This window comes from Eubalaena glacialis, chromosome 8, assembly GCF_028564815.1.
Source record: "Eubalaena glacialis isolate mEubGla1 chromosome 8, mEubGla1.1.hap2.+ XY, whole genome shotgun sequence".
In the NCBI taxonomy this organism is placed as follows: domain Eukaryota; kingdom Metazoa; phylum Chordata; class Mammalia; order Artiodactyla; family Balaenidae; genus Eubalaena; species Eubalaena glacialis.
This window is the reverse complement of record NC_083723.1, coordinates 24,909,922-24,932,020: the sequence shown is the minus strand read 5'-3', so window position 1 is coordinate 24,932,020 and position 22,099 is coordinate 24,909,922. Positions and strand designations below refer to the sequence as shown.

Below are 22,099 nucleotides of genomic sequence, written 5' to 3'. Positions count from 1 at the left end.
CAATCCAAGAACATGGTATATCTCTCCATCTGTTTGTGTCATCTTTGATTTCTTTCATCAGTGTCTTATAGTTTCCTGAGTACAGGTCTTTTACCTCCTTGGTTAGGTTTATTCCTAGGTATTTTATTCTTTTTGTTGCAATGGTGAATGGGATTGTTTCCTTAATTTCTCTTTCTGATCTTCCATTGTTAGTGTATAGGAATGCAAGAGATTTCTGTGCATTAATTTTGTATCCTGCTACTTTACCAAATTCATTGATTAGCTCTAGTAGTTTTCTGGTGGCATTTTTAGGATTCTCTATGTATAGTATCATGTCATCTGCAAACAGTGACAGTTTTACTTCTTCTTTTACAATTTGTATTCCTTTTATTTCTTTTTCTTCTCTGATTGCCGTGGCTAGGACTTACAAAACTATGTTTAATAATAGTGGCGGGAGTGGACATCTTTGTCTTGTTCCTGATCTTAGAGGAAATGCTTTCAGTTTTTCACCATTGAGAATGATGTTTGCTGTGATATGGCCTTTATTATGCTGAGGTAGGTTCCCTCTATGCCCACTCTCTGGAGAGTTTTTATCATAAGTGGATGTTGAATTTTGTCAAAAGCTTTTTCTGCATTCATGGAGATGATCATATGGTTTTTATTCTTCAGTTTGTTTATATGGTTTATCACATTGATTGATTTGCGTATATTGAAGAATCCTTGCATCCCTGGGATAAATCCCATTTGATCATGGTGTATGATCTTTTTAATGTGTTATTGGATTCTGTTTGCTAGTATTTTGTTGAGGATTTTTGTGTCTATATTCATCAGTGATATTGGTCTGTAATTTTCTTTTTTTGTAGTATCTTTGTCTGGTTCTGTTATCAGGGTGATGGTGGCCTCATAGAATGAGTTTGAGAGTGTTCCGTCCTCTGCAGTTTTTTGGAAGAGTTTGAGAAGGATGGGTGTTAGCTCTTTTCTAAATGTTTGATAAAATTCACCTGTGAAGCCATCTGGTCCTGGACATTTGTGTGTTGGAAGATTTTTAATCACAGTTTCAATCATTACTTGTGATTGGTCTGTTCATATTTTCTATTTCTTCCTGGTTCAGTCTTGGAAGATTATACCTTTCTAAAAATTTGTCCATTTCTTCCAGGTTGTCCATTTTATTGGCATAGAGTTGCTTGTAGTACTCTCTTAGGATGCTTTGTATTTCTGCGGTATCTGTTGTAACTTCTCCTTTTTCATTTCTAATTTTATTGATTTGAGTCCTCTCCCTGTTTTTCTTGATGAGTCTGGCTAAAGGTTTATCAATTTTGTTTATCTTCTCAGAGAACCAGCTTTTAGTTTTATTGGTCTTTGCTACTGTTTTCTTTGGTTCTACTTCATTTATTTCTGCTCTGATCTTTATGATTTCTTTCCATCTACTAACTTTGGGTTTTGTTTTTTCTTCTTTCTCTAGTTCCTTTAGGTGTAAGGTTAGATTGTTTATTTGAGATTTCTCTTGTTTCTTGAGATAGGCTTGTATTGCTATAAACTTCCCTCTTAAAACTGCTTTTGATGCATCCCATAGGTTTTGGATCATCATGTTTTCATTGTCATTTGTCTCTAGGTATTTTTTGATTTCCTCTTTGATTTCTTCAGTGATCTCTTTGTTATTTAGTAACGTATTGTTTAACCTCCATGTGTTTGTGTTTTTTATGTTTTTTTCCCTGTAATTGATTTCTAATCTCATAGCGTTGTGGTCGGAAGAGTTGCTTGATATAATTTCAGTTTTCTTAAATTTACCGAGGCTTGATTTGTGACCCAAGATGTGATCTATCCTGGAGAATGTTCCATGTGCACTTGAGAAGAAAGTGTAATCTGCTGTTTTTGGATGGAATGTCCTATAAACATCAATTAAATCTATCTGGTCTAATGTGTCATTTAAAGCTTGTGTTTCCTTATTAATTTTCTGTCTGGATGATCTGTCCATTGGTGTAAGTGAGGTGTTAAAATCCCCCACCTTTATTGTGTTACTGTCGATTTCCTCTTTTATAGCTGTTAGCAGTTGCCTTATGTATTGAGGTGCTCCTACGTTGGGTACATATATATTTTTAATTGTTATATCTTCTTCTTGGATTGATCCCTTGATCCTTATGTAGTGTCCTTCCTTGTCTTTTGTAACATTCTTTATTTTAAAGTCTATTTTATCTGATATGAGTATTGCTATTCCAGCTTTCTTTTGATTCCCATTTGCATGGAATATCGTTTTCCATCCCCTCACTTTCAGTCTATATGTGTCCCTAGGTCTGAAATGGGTCTCTTGTAGACAGCATATATATGGGTCTTGTTTTTGTATCCATTCAGTGAGCCTGTGTCTTTTGGTTGGAGCATTTAATCCATTCACGTTTAAGGTAATTATCGATATGTATGTTCCTATGACCATTTTCTTAATTGACATGGGTTTGTTTTTGTAGGTCCTTTTCTCCTCTTGTGTTTCCCACTTAGAGAATTTCCTTTAGCATTTGTTGTAGAGCTGGTATGGTGGTGCTGAATTGTCTTAGCTTTTGCTTGTCTGTAAACTTTTGATTTCTCCGTCGAATCTGAATGAGATCCTTGCTGGGTAGAGTAATCTTGGTTGTAGGTTCTTCCCTTTCATCACTTTAAATGTATCGTGCCACTCCCTTCTGGCTTGTAGAGTTTCTGCTGAGAAATCAGCTGTTAACCTTATTGGAGTTCCCTTGTTTGTTACTTGTCATTTTTCCCTTGCTGCGTTCAATAATTTTTCTTTGTCATTAATTTTTGTCAATTTGATTACTATGTGTCTCGATGTGTTTCTCCTTGGGTTTATCCTGCCTGGGACTCTCTGCGCTTCCTGGACTTGGGTGGCTATTTCCTTTTCCATGTTAGGGAAGTTTTCGACTATAATCTCTTCAAATATTTTCTCGGGTTATTTCTCTCTCTCTTCTCCTTCTGGGACCCCTATAATGTGAATGTTGTTGCATTTAATGGTGTCCCAGAGGTCTCTTAGGCTGTCTTCATTTCTTTTCATTCTTTTTTCTTTATTCTGTCCTGTGGCAGTGAATTCCACCATTCTGTCTTCCTGGTCAGTTATCCATTCTTCTGCCTCAATTACCCAGCTATTGATTCCTTCTAGTGTATTTTTCATTTCAGTTATTGTATTGTTCATCTCTGTTTGTTCTTTAATTCTTCTAGGTCTTGGTTAAACATTTCTTGCATCTTCTTGATCTTTGCCTCCATCTTTTTCCGAGGTCCTGGATCATCTTCACTATCATTACTCTGAATTCTTTTTCTGGAAGGTTGCCTATCTCCACTTCATTTAGTTGTTTTTCTGGGGTTTTATCTTGTTCCTTCATCTAGTACAAAGTCCTCTGCCTTTTCATTTTGTTTGTCTTTCTGTGAATGTGGTTTTCCTTCCACGCGCTACAGAATTGTAGTTCTTCTTGCTTCTGCTGTCTGCCCTCTGGTGGATCCATGCTCATAATTTTTAATTCACTAAAATTAAAAGATCATAAAACTCAATATAACAGAAAAATGGGATGGAGTGTGAATGAACAAAGAACTTTGTCTCCTATTTAGAGGCAGTTTCAGATGCAAAACTATACAGAAGACAGTGTGGGCCTTAGCAAGTCATACAGTATAGTCCCCCACCCCCCAATCCATGGCATTTTAAACCATTTCAAATGATCTTCCAGGCAGCCTTTAAGAGAAGAGAAAATTCAAAGGGAAATTGAGCAAATCTCAGCAGATCTGAGACCTGACATCAAGAGACCTGATCAAGAAAGCCTTTATGAAGCAGTCCAATTTAAATTACATCGATATTGCTGCTTGAGTTATGAGTAGGAGTTAGAAAAAGGTAGGACAAGTCCTCTCAGCAAGAGGAATAACATGTACAAAGACCCTAAGGCAGAAAGGAGGAAGGCAAGTTTGAAGATGTGAAAAGGTCAGAAGGGCGAGAACACAAACAAAATATCCAAATAGTGATGATTGAGATTTTCTAGTGAGGTAATCTTGAGCCAGATTATAGCAGGCCTCAAAGACCATGTTAAGAATTTTGGATTTTGTTCTAAAAGTAATGGAAAGCCATTCAAGACAGGAAGAGAAAGCTTAAAATTAGAATAATCATTTAAACCATGAATCTTTTGAGAGTGTAAAGGGGGCACTATTGATAATTACACTGGTAAAACAGCCCAAAGCTGGGCTGTTTGTGGCAAACCAGGATGAGAATCATCTTTAAAAGCTCTTATATATTGGTTAATTTGCCCTCTGATGCAGTGCCTGGGAGATACATTCTGTATTCACTGTTGTCCTTCCCTGGCCAGACTCACTGAATAGAACTGTTTTCCTTTTTCTTTCTTTCATCCATTTGGCAGTTTGCTTCCACTTAGCCAATCATACCCATCCATCAAAAACATAGAAAAGTGGAACCGTTTACCTCTTACATGAAGCTATATCTGACTCTCTGATCTCACTCTCATGTAGCTTTTCTTGGACTTGGTCTGATGATTTAACAAGAACAGCATCACTGAGAATTTGATTATTCTCAAGTTGTTTGGAGTATGTTCTCCTCTCCCCACCCCACCTCACCCCCTGCTCCTCAAATTGGCAAAGAAAAAATTTGAGAAACTGAGGCATTTCTTATACTATATTTGGCACTGCGCAGACTCATGGGCAGGTCAAGAACATAGTAAAAACCCAATAAATAAGTGTTTAAATTGTCAGTCTTACTTGAAAAACAAAAGAGTGTCTGATAGAGTTCACAGATTAAGGAACCCACCTTGCTTTGAATCCTGGCTGTAGCCTCTTCTATTCTTTCCTATGTGATCTTGGTTAGATTGCTCAAATGAACTGAATTTTAGTTTCCTTAAATGTGGAACAGGAATAATATTAAAGCCTAACAAAGAGGTTTTAAATGCAAATTAAACAAGTTTTTTAAGCACCTAGAACAGTTACTCCTGCTGTTAAACCCACAAGTGGTGGGTTTCCCTGGTGGCGCAGTGGTTGAGAATCCGCCTGCCAATGCAGGGAACACGGGTTCGAGCCCTGGTCTGGGAAGATCCCACATGCCACGGAGCAACTAGGCCCGTGAGCCACAACTACTGAGCCTGTGCGTCTGGAGCCTGTGCTCCGCAACAAGAGAGGCCACGATAGTGAGAGGCCCGCGCACCGCGATGAAGAGTGGTCCCCGCTCGCCGCAACTAGAGGAAGCCCTCGCACAGAAACGAAGACCCAACACAGCCAAAAATAAATAAATTAATTAAAAAAAAAAAAAAAAAACCCACAAGTGGTAGCTATTTGGGTCTATTATTTTTGAGCAAATGTTCTTTTACAACATTCCTTCTGGTGTCTCTTTGCCTTAGGAATTAGGAACTGCAGTGTCAGCCTGCTGAAGTTTCACTGGTCTTATTTTTATCTGCCTGTTTGTCCTAAAGGGATAGGTGAAGTTCAGTTTCTAACCCACTTTCAAGATAGTGAGCCTCAGGGAGAGGATGGGTCATTTAAGCCCACTCTAGTTAAAATTCTTCTGAGATAAGACATTCAGGAGAGGAAATTATCCTGTCAGTAGCAATGTCTCCAAAGTAAAAGACATGCTAAGGATTTACTTTAAAATCTGTAGGTGTGCATTCTGCCAGAGGGAGAGCTGAGGTTTATGGTGAGGAAACTGTCATGATGGGCTTAGCCAAATAAAATAACAGAATGTAAGGCAAGATTTGGAATTGTCATAGGGGCCTGGTATGTTCATATTAGTGTCCTGTTTTGTGAGCAGATGTCTAGCCTGCCTTGATAAGGGCTTAATAAATATGTATTGAATATATAAATTAATGGCATATTGGGTTACATGTGTCCTTTTGAATTATGGTTTTCTCAGGGTATAGGCCCAGTAGTGGGATTCCTGGGTCATATAGTAGTTCTATTTTTAGTTTTTAAAGAACCTCCATACTGTTCTCCATAGTGGCTGTATCAGTTTACATTGGCACCAACAGTGCAAAAGGGTTCCCTTTTCTCCACACCCTCTGGGGCACACTCACTCACTTGGTTATTCCTGCACTCCTTCCACACATCTATTCTGAGTAGCTGCTCTGTGACAGGCCCCATGACATTAACATTCCTTGATTTCCAAACCATGCTTTCTCTCTTTGTGACAACCTTCACAGCAGGGGCCCTGGGGATGGGACAGTCTTCAGGTGTGGTAGACACTTGGTCTTCATTAATTTTTCTATTTAATAAATAGTGCCTGATGGCAGAAAATGACCTTGTTGCTTTCCTGCTTTGTAGCTTCCCAAGGCTCACAAATGTCCTTAGAACAAAGTAGAAGCCTCTTATGTTGGTACTCAAAGCCTTTGTGATAGGGATCCTGCCTCTCTGATATTTACCAGAACTTCTTAACTCATCTTGTGGTCCCTAAAAATAAAATATTGAAGTAATGCCAAAAAAAAAATTAATTAATTAATAGCACATCATGAACTTTAAATATAATTAATAAGCCACCATTGCATATGCTTCTCATAAAGAGACCCCTGGGGATTGATTTTCAATCAAGTAATCTTTTGTTTGTTTTTGAAACTTATAAAAGGCCAAAGATAATATAGTATTCTGAGGGAATGTGTTCCCTAATCAGTAGTTTAACAGATATATATTATTCATAAAAGAGAACTCTAGACCCTCCACCTTCCTCCACCAAGATCACATTTTCGAGCACATGAATAAGTTCTTACTGACTTAGTCACCTCGGAAATGTTAAGATCACTAACAGAGAACAAAGGTTAATTCTTAATATGGTTAGGGATAGAGTGTTAATTACAGACAATATGTTCTGTATATTAAACTATGTTGTAATTGCTATAGCAGTGTGTAGACTATATTCAAGTGGTCCCAGAAGCTTATATTGCAAAGGTTTATATTTTTCTCCCAGCCCTGGTTAACTTCTCAAGGCTCACAATAGTTTCCATACAAAGATAAGCCCATGTCAATACATGAATTTCAGGTAAGCATATCATGCTACAAATTTTCCCTCAGGGAACACTGCCATGGAAGGCATTACAGTAATTTTCCACCCTAGAACGCTACAATAATGTGGATTTCAGGATAGAAGCATGTCGTATTTTTTTTTAATACTGTTTCCCAGGAGATTTTCCCAAGGATTTAGAGACCTACACTGCCCTTTGTGGGGGCACTGCATTTTCTAATACTGCATACTCTCAAAGTTCCTTCTCAGTCAGTTGAGCATGTCCTGAGAAACAGCTCAGCTAGCTGTACCTCCAGTGCTGTAAAAAGAATGACATAATTATTAAGATGTAAAGAAATGTAGGACAGTGCCATTCTGTGACTTGTTTAGATGAGAGACCAATAATTGTGAGTTCCTTCTCTCGCTGTAGCCAAATCATTAAATCAGTCATTTTCTCTAACTGTAGCCAAATTATTGAATCATTCATTGACTTAAGTTGGATCTGCATTAAACCAAAAATGATGGATTATTCAGTCATTCTCTTTATAGATAAAAATCCTGGATGCTTTGAACTCATCTCTTTATTCTCTAAGAAAAAAAAAGGTTCATTTTGATTTTTTTGTTTTTCCCAAGCCCCAGAGTTCAACTATGGCTAACTACCAGCAATTTAAATAGCATTTAAAAAAAATAGCCTTAGCTTCTAGGCTTCTAACAGAGGCACTTCTAAAGTAAATCTTCCTTGGTTAACAGCTGTCAGCTATCAATGAGCTATAGGTAATTAAATTTGAAGATAGCTTTATGGCCCAGAAAAAGAGATAAAATCCTTGGACCAGAAAGGCTTAAGTTAATGCAGTTATTGCTCCCTCTGGTATTTGAATTAATGTAAGAAATTGATTATTTTCTAACAAAACAGGTAAAGAGGAGAACTGCCATTGTTTGTTACTTGCAAGTAAAATTTAGTTGAGACTGTTTTCCCAGCTCAGCTCACACTCTTGGTTTTATTTCAACATACATTGGGAAGAGAAGGCAAAAAAAAAAAAAAAAATTTTTTTTTTTTTTTAAATAGCCATACTAAACAAACCATGGTAGAAAGAGTGAGGAGGTGTTAGGGGCTGTGAACACTGGAGAGATATTATCAGTTAGTAAGGGTTTAAACAACAAACCTCAATTCAAGGTGCCTAAAAAAAAGCAAGGATTTTTTTAAAAAAATCATATATAACAGAAGTAATCCTGTAGTAGAGCAGTTGTAGGGTTAGTGCAGACATTGAATGATTTCTTATAGAACTCAGCATTTTTCCTAAATTTCTGCTTGCCATTCTCAGATAGCAATCTTTTTGGTAGCAGCAACTGCTGAAAGTATTATATGCTCACTTACCAATGTCCAGAAGCAGAAAAAGAAATCACCTCTTTTTTGTGCCATTTTTAAGACCCAAGAAACCTCTTCTAGTGACCTTGCAGAAAGCTTCCCTCTAAATCTCATCGGCCAGAACTAGTCACATGGTCATATTTTTAGTCACTCACTTGCTGGGGGATCCACTATGGTTGGCATATGGTTCCCTGCCAACAGGGAAGAAAAAGAAAATATCTGTTAGACAGAGGGTCAGTAATCTCTCCTGCCAAAAGGAGCACACTGATCTTCTACTGTGTGCTGGTGGAACATCCTTTGAGCTATGTATTAACATAACCAATTTATAGATGAGAAAATCGAAACCTGGGAGAAATAAGGTAGTTTTCTTAAAGTAACAGATTAGTAAGTGATGAAACTGGGATTTCAACTCAAAACTGTCTGACTCCAATTCTGTAGTCTCTCCACAATATCACACTACTGCCTGTACATCATGACTCACTTTGAGTTTCAATTACAGAGATACTCTTTTTGGATCTAATGATCAATGCATCTCTGTGTTTTGCTTTTCACTTTAGACTTACTCTTCCTCAGAACTTCCTCAGAGCTGTCTACTCTCTGAGCTTCATATCATCCATGAGAAGAATTGGAAATCTCTCCCTGCAGATTTGATATTTCTAATGACAAATTAGTTATCTAATTTTACATGCTTGTGGGACATTTCCACTTTTACTTGAATTTAATCTGTCAACACTCAAGTAATCTCTTTACCAAAGAAATTTCCCTTTTGAATCTCTCAAAATTAGTAAAGCCCATGTTCATTTATCCTGTTCTTAGTTTACATCTTTGGAAGATAATTACCTCTTCCTTTTACCCAAAGACCAACTTCATATAAAATCATTCCAAATCCTTTAAGTGACCCTCACATCAACTCCTCTCTTCCTTTCTATTTCTGGCAAATCAGGTCTTTATCATCATCATATCTGGAAGAGCATCTCTTAGTTTTCCAGTCTCACATGCCCCAAAATTATCCTACACACCAAATTATTATTCTTAAAAATGATTTATTATTTTACTGTCCTGCTCAAATAATTTGAGTAGATTCTACATGTGACAAAAACAAATATTAAATATATTAATACATATAAATCAGACAATTTAGTCTTCCATATTTTCTCCCTGTGTAAAGAATTGTTCTTCTTACTTGTCTGGCTGAAGCTTGAAGTCTTGTCCCAAGTCATAATAATAGGTAACCCATGTAATCCATGTCACTGTGAGACAGGTACTCTTTTAAGCTCTTGATGTATATTAACAATTTAAACCTCACAATACCCCTGTGATGTAAGGACTATTATTATCCTGACTTTAAAGATGAAGACACTGGAGTCTAGAGGGATAAAGGCACTGGCCAAGTACATATATAAATGAAATGGCAGAGCCAGCATTCAGACTCCAGTGGCTGGGCCCCAGATGCCACGAACTCAGTCATATTTTACTTCTTTAATCTGTGTATTTCACTGGAGAGTTATTTATTCATGAGGTATTTGTTGAATATCTATTCTGCACCCAACCAGCACCCTACAAATGATGTTTTACAGGAAAATTATGCAACCGTGAATCTCCTCCATAGGATGAAAAGCAAGCTTTATTAAACACCCTGGATTTTAGGCAAAATCAAAGGAGAATGTGTCTTCTCCAACCTTTGAGTGACATTTGTTGCATTTTATATTCTCTCTCATGTCTGAGCTCTTGGATTTTTTTTCCTACTTCAGCCATAACCTCTGGTCTAGCAGAGGCTAACTTTTTCCCTGAACAACATCCCTCCACTCTTTTTTGCTGTCCTCGCGAAAGAAGGTGTTCCAGTTTTTAGGCCAGTCGCACCAGGGCTGCCAACTGCATCACCTGTCTGTCTGTGATATCTAGTGAGGCTCAGTAACTAGGTTAGCATGCTGCACAGTGCTCAGCATCTCAAATCTTTTATTTCCAAAGATCTGTCTTCCAGTTTCTTGTTTAAATGCTCTTTCAATGTCTTGTCTTCTTTCGTGAGTTACTTCTTTTCTTTTTTATTTTATTTATTTATTTATTTATTTATTTATTTTTGGCTGTGTTGGGTGTTCGTTTCTGTGCAAGGGCTTTCTCTAGTTGCGGCAAGCGGGGGCCACTCTTCATCGCGGTGTGCGGGCCTCTCACTATCGCGGCCTCTCGTTGCGGAGCACAAGCTCCAGACGCGCAGGCTCAGTAGTTGTGGCTCACGGGCTTAGTTGCTCCGTGACATGTGGGATCTTCCCAGACCAGGGCTCGAACCCGTGTCCCCTGCATTGGCAGGCAGATTCTCAACCACTGCGCCACCAGGGAAGCCCACCCGCCCCGTGAGTTACTTCTTAAGACTCTTCTTAAATACTTCAGTAACTTGTTAATGGTTTCTTCCACATAAAAAATCTTACACTTTGCTGTCACTGAGTGGAAAGAATGTCAGAGATTTTGATTTAAGATCCTGTGTTAGTAATTTTAGGAATCTAGCTCCTTAAGTTTAAAAAAAAAAGAAAAAGAAAAAGAAAAGAAAGAAAAGAAAAGAAAAAAATAGGAAAATAGGCATCTATTTTTTTCTAATTTAATGCTTTCCTGTAATTAATGATTCAGAATGGATAATACTAACAGTAATAATTATTATAATTGATTGAATACTTCCTCTGTCGCTCATTTCAAATATTTACATGTATTCTATTGATTTCCATATGGACTCTCAGTAGAAGATACCATTATTGTTGCTTTTTACAAATGAAGAAATTAAGGCACAGAGGGGTTAAATAATTTGTTCAATGTCACAGAGAGTTTGGTGCCACAGGTGGCTTCAAAATCACTATGCTGCTCCCATAGTATTTGTAAATTATTGGCTAGATATAAAACCATTTGAAGGATATTATGACAGACATTCTGAACTGTTGTGCCCAGAGAACAGGTTAAATTTGTTGCTTCTCTATCTTCACACATGTGATATGGCCCAGGTACTCACAGAATATATTTTGTGGCTGCCTATAAGGGCTCTTATACTTTTTAATTTTGGTTTAAATCAATCCACAACCCTATCAGAATTTCTAGAAATGTGTTTGTGATTCAATGACTAAAAATTTAGAAATAGTTCATCATTGAAAGAGTATCCCTGAAAGCAGACTCTTTTGTAGAGTTTGTCACTCTCTTAAGATCATGATCAAAAGAACTCCTGAACTGCTTGAATGGAAAAGTCTTCAATTGTGCAAAGGAGCATTTTGACTGGAAAGAAAATTGAATCTGCTATAATGATTATTGATTTTTTTTTTTATTGTCCTGGTGCATTCATTGTCTTGAGAGTTCAGCTATACAGACACATATTTAATGTAAAAGAATTTAAGTGAACATGCGTCACTGCCCATTGAGATAATAAAAAATCTAAAAATTCAGAATATCTGAAAATTCACATTTTTCTTTTTATATATACATAGGCATATTGTCATTTAAATGACATTGCCTTCTGAACGACATGTAATGGGAAAAAAAGTAGGTCTGTTTCCAAGTAATTTATAGAAAAATATATTAAACTAGTTAGAATTACGTTGAGGAAGTAAGGTAAATATTCAGGGTAGGAAACAACAATCCTAAAATGATGAACGTATTGAGTCCAACAATAAAATATTAAGAGAGTCTAGGAAGACAGTCACACCATCATTGCTTTTGTTTTTTGTTCAATCTACTCACTTGCTGTATTTTTTTGGGTGATTTATTTTAACAAGCTTTGAGCTGATGACAAACAGTAAACAACTGAGTTGAGGTCCTAGTAAAATGTGAATAATTTTGTAATCAAGTAGTACTACTATAAACTTTAACATTGCATTTGTGGATTTATTTATGTTTTAATTCAGCATAGAGGCAATAAATAAAAATATCCACTAACGTAACTGTTTTAAAATTAATTTATTGTAGGAGGAAAATGTATTTTGACTTTTTTGGTAAATATTTCCATAAGATAATTTTCATTAAAATAATGGAATCAAGATACTCAATTTTCACTTGTGCTATTCACTATTTCAGAGCTTCGAGAAACCAAGACCTCTGAATACTTCAGCCTATCTCACCACCCTTTAGACTACAGGATATTATTAATGGATGAAGATCAGGACCGGATATATGTGGGCAGCAAAGATCACATTCTTTCCTTGAATATTAACAACATAAGTCAAGAACCTTTGAGTGTAAGTTTATCATTTTCATGAGGGCAATGCTAAATTCCTAAGTGTCTTTTTCTTTAAAAGTTTCAAATACAGTGAAAAAATAATGTGCGTCATTAGAACAATAGAAAATACAGGTCATATATCAATAAATACTTGGAAATTACTACTTACTTCAAGGACTGAAAATATAATCAATTCAGTTCTCCATGTCTAGTTTCATAGTTTTTAGCCATCTAAAACTTGAAGCTAAGTGAGAAAATACTTCCTGTGTATACATACATCGAAAGGGAAAAGGAGAAGCATGGAGTATAGCATGAAAAATGGTCAGATTAAAGGACAGCGTACCTTGTCATCTGTACATAAACCAAGAAGGCCTTGAAAAGAACACAATTATTAAATGCAGTGTTCTTTGAAGAAATGTGGCCTATACAACAGGGATTTGAACTGCACGGGTCCACTTATATGCAGATTCTTTTTGGTTGTAAATACTACAGTACTGCATGATATATGGTTGGTTGAATCTTTGGATGTGGAACTGGAATATAGGGTCAGTGTCCCTAGCCTCTGAGTTGTTCAAGGGTTAACTATATTTATCATTCTATTTCACAGCAAGGAAATAAATTGAGCTTCATTAAAGTAAAGAAATAAAAGTAAATTAATTATAAATTTATTACAGCAAGAACACATCTGAATTTATTATTTTAACAATGAGCTACAGGCTGACAATGAAAAAAAAAATCATCCCCATCAGACCTGACCCAAGGCTGCAATGACTTAGCATGCTAGCACAGTATGTCAGAGAGAGAATCTTTATCCAGGTTATTTTAGCTGTTGAAGTACCTAGTTTGCAGTAAATTTACCAGCCTAGCTGTGTAGTTTACCAAAAAAAACCCAAGATAGCAGTATAAACATAAATTCATTGTGATATAAGCAGTTGTGAAAAGTGTACTATAAATCAGAGGGAGGGAAATATACATTATATTGTGCACATCAATAATTTCCTTATTTTAAAATTGTACCATTAGTAAATGAGCACATATTATAGAAAGAATTGTTGAAGGAAAAATTCATGGAACAAACAAAAACATAATTGTTGGAATAAAGTAATAAAATCTTTATTAACGAGTTCATAAAATGAAAGAAGAAATTTGAAATATAAATATAGAATTAAAGAAATCCGTTAGCATAAAGTAAATGAAGAGCACTGAGCTGTCATGTATACAAGTGAGATTATGCAACCTTTATTTTCCTTTCTGAGCAGGTTTTCTGGCCAGCATCTACAATCAAAGTTGAAGAGTGCAAAATGGCTGGCAAAGATCCCACAGTGAGTGCTTAAAAAAATCCAAAACTTAAATATTTGGTCTTTGAATTCATGTACTTTGAGTGCATCCAAGAATGAGACAAAGGGTGTTGGTGTTTTGAATCCTCTGCTGGACACATGGTAAGAAATGTAAATGCAAAGTGATTGGAACTCTTAAACACTGTAACGTAGGAATTCCTGACTGGGTAAAAATTTCCTGCTTTGCTTTCATTATTGAACCCTGACACTTTTCATGATGGATTTCAGTAATAACCCCTGTTCAAAGTGGATCCAACCTGCAGAATTCTCAGCAGGCTGCTGAAATAATGATAATTCAAGTGTCTGGAGTAGCTCCCAGATACCATGTGGGCTTTTCCAAAGAAAGATTCTCGTCAAAAGGGTAGTGGTTAGCCAGCACATTCCAGAAGCATAAATCACCAGTAATGGCTGTTATCTTTGTTAATTAAAAATAACCACAGAAACAAAAATCAAGGCAGATACAAATATCAGTAAATGTTCAGTGTGCAATACTTTTACAAAATGTATTCCATATAAAGATTCCATATAAAGAATCAAGGAATAAATCTATATTGATTTCTACAAATGACTTGCTGAAACTGACACATTAAATTATTCTTGAATATTATAAAAAATACATGGAACAGCTCTTTAATGTGCACAAGTCATTTAATGTTTATAATGAAGCTTAGATGTCATTTCACCTTCTTGTCTCAAACTTCTTCCTTGTGGAAGAAGAAGTGTGGAAATGAAACTTTTATATTTTATTGATTCTTAGCAGTTCAGGTACAAAGTTCTGAAAAAGCCTGGCTTAAGGCAGGAGCACAGCAGACTCTGGAGTCCAGATCTCTGGGTCTCACCAGCGGGTGTTTTGGCAAGAGTGCTCACCAGGAGTGACTCAGCTCAGGGTTTCAGTGTTTTAGTTTCATAATTCACCTTATAAGAGAAAATTTTAAATGGGCAAAAGGAGCTCACAGGAGCATATTTGCTACCCACAGGATCTGTTGGACCACGATCGAAAAGGAAAAAAATCCAGAAAAATGTGAAAGAAACATTCAAAAGAGTACATTACAATTGTTTTCTAGGGAACCAATAGCAGAATGAAGTATAATGTTGTGGAAAAGGCACTTTTTTTTTTTGGTCCCCTGAAGCTATGATTTCAATAATTTTGCATGAATTAAACTATTTTCTTTCATCCTCTAATGTAGAGATTTTTCCCATTGATGTTTATGCGATCATGTCTCGCCTTTTGCCACAATAATATCCTGTGGTTGTAATTACTGGATTTAATTGTTCTTTGTTCAAAAAAATTTCTGTGTCCCATTCATACAAACTGCCACAGGCAGAATATATAGGATTTAGATACCTTTGCACATTCTCTTTCCAAAAATTATTGTTGATTTTCTGAAGAGTCTTAGCCAAGTCATTTGATTTCTTTCTCCCTTTGGCAAAGTAGAAATGCTCTGTTATTTGCTTTCTTATAATTAAATGTCATTAGATGAAATCTTCAATACATGCTTATGTTTTCACATAGTTTTGTCATGCTGTAATATCATTCATGGATATCTTTATATTCTGCCACACGGCCAATCAGAGGTAACTGGTAGTGGGCTCTGTTGTAGTACAGCCAACGCTGTTGGGTCCTGGGAAATAATAATCAAACTAACTTTCAAATATATGTTCTGTCTATGCAAGAGAAGAGAATGTTGACAAATTCATCTCGCTTAAGGCATGTGAGGTACTTACAAACAAGTGTCCTTTAATCAGGATACCAGTGGCAGAAAAATGCTGCTAAATAGAAGTTCTATAGAACAACATTTTAATTATACTTCTCAATGAAACCAAATATTTAAGAATCTCTTAGCTCTTTTGGAATAAATATCATCTAATTACTTAATATTTCATTTTTTAAAATGCAGGAACTGAATATTTTAATTTGTACAAATCAGTTAATTGAAGTGAAGGAACCAGAGGTAAATAAGGTGGAGTTCCTACCTTTAAGAGTCTTTACAATATACTGGAGATGATGAGACATATATACAATAATTACCAAGTAATACTAGCCAACACTTAATGGAATGGGCCAGGTGCTATTCTAAGTGTTTTATTTTAATCCTCATGACAATGCTGCAAGATGGACATTATTGTCGTCATCCACATTTTTAAGATAGATAAACTGAATCACTAAGAGAGTAAGGAACTTACCCAAAGCTGCACTGCCTGCAAGTGGGAGGCCTCTGTCCGACTCAGGCACATATGGCTCTAGATCTTTTTGCTCTTAGTTGATAAAACATGCCACTTCTCCGGGGAGAATATGATAAATGCTGAGGATACACACAAAAGACAAAGAAAAAATTCATTGCACCTGGGATATTTAGGAAAGGTTTGATAGATTTGGTGGCAATTATGCTAGGTCTTATGTTAACTTTTCCCCTTATTCTAGTTCAATAATACTGAAATTCAAATAAGTTGTACCCTTTCTCTCTTTCAGCCTTTGGGGCAGGCTACATGTGATTCTCTTCTTGTTGAATTACCTTCCCATCTTTTTAGCCTGGAAATCATCTACTCATCCTTTCAAATAACAGTGCAGATGTCACCTCTCTGGAGAGTCCTTTCTTGCCACCCAGGACTGAGCTAGCTGCCCCTCCCTGTGCGTGCACCTGAAACACTCTAGAACTTATTTCACTGCATTTTTAGTGATTGGATCCAGTGCCCAGATCTGTATCTAGGCACTTCATGAAATTTCAACAAGATCTGGAAAAATGGAGATGGAAGCAGTAAGCATGGGAATCTATTCCAAGTACTTTTCTCAGGTTGGGGGTAGGACACAGTGGATACTGAGTTATTAATACCTTTAGATTAATAAGTTTATAATAAATTCATTATGCAGAATTTTTAAAGGTATATTTTGGTTAAATTAATTTTTTTACTTTTAAATATTATATTAACCTTCTACTAAGAAAAGCATAAACTAGTGACAAATTTCATATTTCTATAACAATTGAAAAAAAACCGTAGAATCAAACATCTCTTATTCCTTTAGATTTTTTACTTATATCAAACTTTAATTAAAGCTATAAAAATAATACTCAATTATTAGAAAATAATGCAATATAATTTAAAATTTGATCCCAGGTAATGTGTATCATAATACTATATAATAAACTAATGTTTATCAGGAAAATAAATTATCATGGTGGGAATATAGCTTATTGTCTGCCTCAGCTAAGAGAGTATAACTTACCTCCCAATTTCCCTTTTTGCCCCTATTTATTCACATTCCTACATGCTCTCTTTATTTCTGAACATTAATATTTTATTCATACGCTAAATAAATTGAGCTTAAAAAATAACACATGCTGTCAAACATATCCAATGAGATAGAGGATAATGAATGTGCTAAGTAAATACTATATGAGATCATTGAAAAATTAAGCATGGTTACATGTATTTAGACCTATATGCATTACATACACACAATGTCAAACTTGATTTATTAATTGTAGAATATCAATTTCCCTGTTTCTGTGACCAGAGGATCCTAAACTATTTGAAAATATATTTTCTTTAGGAATACATTTATCAAAATACCTTGATATATTCCCCAGACCAAGAAGTATAGGCCAAGAAGAAAAAAATTAAGAGGTATTTTTTTTTCCATTGCATAGTATGGACCATGAAGAGTCAATATTTTTAAAGCCCTATTAATATGAGCTCCAGGATATATTATTTTAAAACATCTATTTTAAAATTATATAACTAATACCTGTTAACACAGAAATTTTTGAAGGCCTAGAAAAGCATGCAGAGAGCAACAGAAAACAATCTCTTATTAGCTCTCTGACCCTGGAGACTTAACCTCTCTGTGTCTCATTTTTCTTAACTGTGTAATGGGCTACTCATAAAACCTACCTTATTGGGTTATTAAGAGGATTAGTGAATTAATATTTGCAGAGAGCTTAGAACAGTACATAGCACATAGTAAGCACACACTGTTAAGTAAATATAATAAATTATACTACCCAAACATAATAACTTAAAAATTGGGGGTATATTCTTCCAGCATTTTAGTATATGACATGTATATGTATATACATAAAATGGTATTACATTCTGCATAATGTTAGCAACTTGATTTTTCATTTAGCATTGTACCTTGAAATAGTTTTGAAAGAGAATTGAGCAATAAAAAGAAAGCACCCACGGTATTGAATTTCACTGATGTCTCATTCCGCAAACCTTTTATGGATGTCTACTGTGGTCAGGACCTGTACTAATCTCTATGCAGGACAAATTCCCTGTCCATTACACAGGGTTTGTACTGACAATTGGAACTGAAAATATATATGAAAGAATCTAATACCTAACACTGGGTATATTTATTGTGTGCCAGACACTGTTCCAAGTGCTTCAGTAGTATACTGCTTACAACAAATATTATCATCACCATTTACAGATAAAAAGATTGAAGCACAGAGAGGCTAAGTAAATATCTCAAGTTCAAACAGCTAGTAAAAGATAAAGCCAGAGTTTGAACCCAGGTCGTCTGGCTCTGAGATCTGTATACTTAAATTCACTCTCTGCTGCCCATCATGCTATGGCATGATGATAGTCCAGTTCTAATTGCCTCTCTGGTTTCATCACACAATAATCCTCTGTCCTCTCTAGGCACTATTCCCCAACTAAATCCTGCACTATCATGCCTCCAGTTTTTCTGTTCATGCTGTGTTTTCTGTTGGAATGTTCCTTTCTTATGCTTTTGCCTGTCAGAATCTCTAGCTTATTCTGCAAGTTCCAGCTCAAGTGACATCCACTCTCAAACCATTACACCCACTTCAGTATTACTCATTTCCTCTTTCTTTCTATAGCACACTTTGAAAAATATAACCCTATTATAGCATCTACTACAGCCTGATGTATTATGCTCCCCTTTCTCTGAAAACAGGAATTGAATCTATTCATTTCAGTATTGCCAGCACCATATACAGTGCTTTCACAGAATGAGTTCAGTAAATAAATATTTTCTGGATGGAATTGACATGACTGCAGTGGTCTAGGACAGAAATAATGTGGACAGAAACTAAGCACAATGGAAATGGAAGGGACCTAGAAAATGATTTTCAATAATTAAAGCAATTGATTTATTTTTCCTTTCATGTTTTTCTCTTCGGGGAGGCTTTGGAGGAGCACAGTAAAGCATCATCAGATAGTGTGGGAATTAGTCTTCATGGTGGAGGGTAGCCATGATTCAAGACCCAGAGTTATTTATTAAACCTAGAGCACTTCATTTAACATTTTTGAGGACTCAATTTCCTCATCACTAAAATGGGACTGAATACTTTAACTGGAACATTGCTGTGAGGATTAAAAACAACTAACATCAAAGGATTAAGAGCTCTGTAAATATTAATAATTGTTATAAAAACTTCCCTCTAACAACTATGGAATTCTCACCCAATGACAAATTATAAAGTGGTTAAAAGTACAAGATTCAATGTAAAACACGTCTGTGTTTGAAAATCTGCGTTACCTGTTTCTAGCTACATGACCTCAGGCGAGTTAACTAAACAAGATCTAAGCTTTTGTTTTCTAAAAGGGGTTGAGTTGAAAAATCTGAATGAATATAAAGTGCCTAAGTACATATAGTTTGCTCAATACATGTGATCTATAAATGTAAAAAATCAAACTTCCTGGGAAGTAAAAGGGGTTAAGTATATAAAATGATTATTCTAATGTCTAGCACGTAATAAATTTTCAAAAATATTAGCCATAATAAGCATATATATAACAAATATGTTGATATAAACATATATATGAAACAAGTATAACCTGTATTTGAAATGTAAAGACAGAACCTATTATTAATAGAATTGGATCGAATTCGTGTTTTACGGGAAAATGTTATATACAGAATCCCAGAATGACTGGACTTGGATGTGAAAAAAATAAACACAAGTGTCATTGCTCACAGATACCCTTAACATAGGCATACTATATACACACCGTACTTCATCTATGCTTTTTTCTCCAGAGAAACACATTTCATCTGCAGTTATGTAGTCAATTTCGAGGTACCTCTATAAACAGGTGTCAAGATACAGTGACACTATATATTTAACAAAAATCCTTAATGTCTTAAAATAAAAATAAAGTGTATAGTCTGGTCTGTAAGGATAAATTTATTTAACAGCAGAGTTGGTGATTGATGATTTGATAATATAAATCCATAATAGAAACATGTGTATACAGTTACTACGTATGAAAATAAACATATATTTGCTGGCAAGTAACAATGAGTATAAAAGGAGAAAATGATGAGAAAATATAAAATAATATTGACTTTAAATTTCTATTTTAGCAAAGTTTTTTTTTTACTTTTCTAATAATATAAACAATAAATGTGCATTATAAAAATTTAGTAAAATACATGGTACCTAGAAGAGAAAACAAAAATACACTGTATGACCACCCATAGGAAAACCCCTGTTAGATTTTGACATATTTCTTTATAAAAATTTTTGTCTCTAATTTCTAACATTATTTTTAATAATGTTCTTTGCTAGATCAATGACTTTGTGAAGGGAACCACATTCAACCTCAGGCTTGATTAATGTGTAGTCAGCAAAGGATAGTGACCCTGCAAGTGTAGAACATGCAAGGGTTAATTCAGTTTCAGAGATCTGCATTTGGTGCTGACCATGTTTATGTATTTCTGCAAAGTCATAATCAACTTATAATTACCATAATTATTTTGCATTCCATTGAGTGAATAAATGACAGCCTTTCCAATGGTTGGACTGGGAACAGGTGAGAAAGGAGTTTTTGGGGAGAGGAAAGTATTTTAGGGTATCAAGAGCAGAGAGATCCAGGATTCCATTATTTTTCATAGGAAGCAACAATGCTGGCATTTTTGTTTAAGGTTTGCTTTATTCACCAATTATGAAGGCCAATAGTGTTTGCCACTGTAACTAATGATAATATGGACCTTCTATAAACACAAGTTCATTCAAAACATGTTTATATAATATGTGAGGGTGCATGTGTGTATGTGTAACGTTTTGAGGAAATTTTGAGCAAACAATTTGGTGTACCTTTCAATTTCTAAACTTTCTCAGATAAAGAGTAAGCTCATAAAGTTTCAGAACATTAAAAAAAAACATAAAGTTTCAGAACATAAAAATTTTTTAATATATTTATTTCAGTATATAAATACTGAAATACGAGAGACAATCACTTTACTCATTATCTGGTAAACTACCTTCCTCCTAAAATACACCATGTTCTCTTGTTATCTCCTAACAATAATTAAAAAGTTAGGGCAGAAAGGAAAATGTATAACAAAGTATCACAGTGATACTTAGAAATAGCTATAAAAGTCATTCGGTTACTAACCGCTTATTTACCTATTGTTTTAGCATGGCTGCGGGAACTTCGTCCGTGTAATTCAGGCTTTCAACCGCACGCATTTGTATGTTTGTGGGAGTGGTGCTTTCAGCCCGGTCTGTACTTATTTGAACAGAGGGAGGAGATCAGAGGTAAGTGTAACAATTTGTCATTCTTAGTTTGATGTTAGTGTTAAAAGACTTCTTACAACTGTGTTTAACAGTAAAAACTTGGAAATATCATTAATGGCCATAAAAAAAGTTTCGAGCCCTGTAAACACAAAACATATTACATTTGGTTCCTGTCTGCCAGGTTACTTAAAGTGTAGCCTTTTGCCTTCAATTAAATATATATGTTTCTGAATGGAAAAGCTGCAGAAGATAAAGGAAGGAGAATGGTATAATTTCATAATTACTCAGAGCATAAGGCATTGATAATATTTGCTCCAAATTATAGAAATATTGTAGTATAAACTCACTTTCTCAAATCTATTTTAAGTAATTTCTTATTTATTATATTTCAAATTTGGTAAATTTTTATGAGGTAGACACCTGTAAGAGATGTATAAAGCAGGATGACAAGTGCCTTAGCTGAAAAGAACTTTATATAATTAATAAATCATACTTCCATTTTAGACCAACATTGGTCTACACTAGGCTATTATAGCTTTATTTTTACATTGGTTAAAATGATTTGGGGTTCTGTGAACAAAAGCATTTACTAAAGACTAAATACATAGCTAATTGTATAGTCAAATATAAGGCTGGTTGAACTTCACCTGTGATATTTAAGACTGTGTTTATCTCAGTTCACAATTATTGACTAAGGAAACTACCATTAGATCAAAAGAGTTTTCCTTATTCTTTTAATGAAACGTGTTGCTTTACTTAATACAGGTATTTTAAAACTGAATTCTTTCA

At 35.2% G+C, this 22,099-nt stretch overlaps 1 protein-coding gene across 1 annotated transcript in view; it reads left to right on the top strand.

The window, feature by feature from the left end:
- The window catches only part of SEMA3C (semaphorin 3C), a 192,199-nt gene that overhangs the window by 81,231 nt on the left and 88,869 nt on the right, over positions 1–22,099 (top strand). Inside the window, exons 3-5 of the mRNA XM_061197651.1 lie at positions 12,339–12,499; positions 13,740–13,802; positions 21,212–21,331. Of these exons, the coding sequence (XP_061053634.1) occupies positions 12,339–12,499; positions 13,740–13,802; positions 21,212–21,331 (344 nt within the window). The remainder of the gene's footprint in view (positions 1–12,338; positions 12,500–13,739; positions 13,803–21,211; positions 21,332–22,099) is intronic.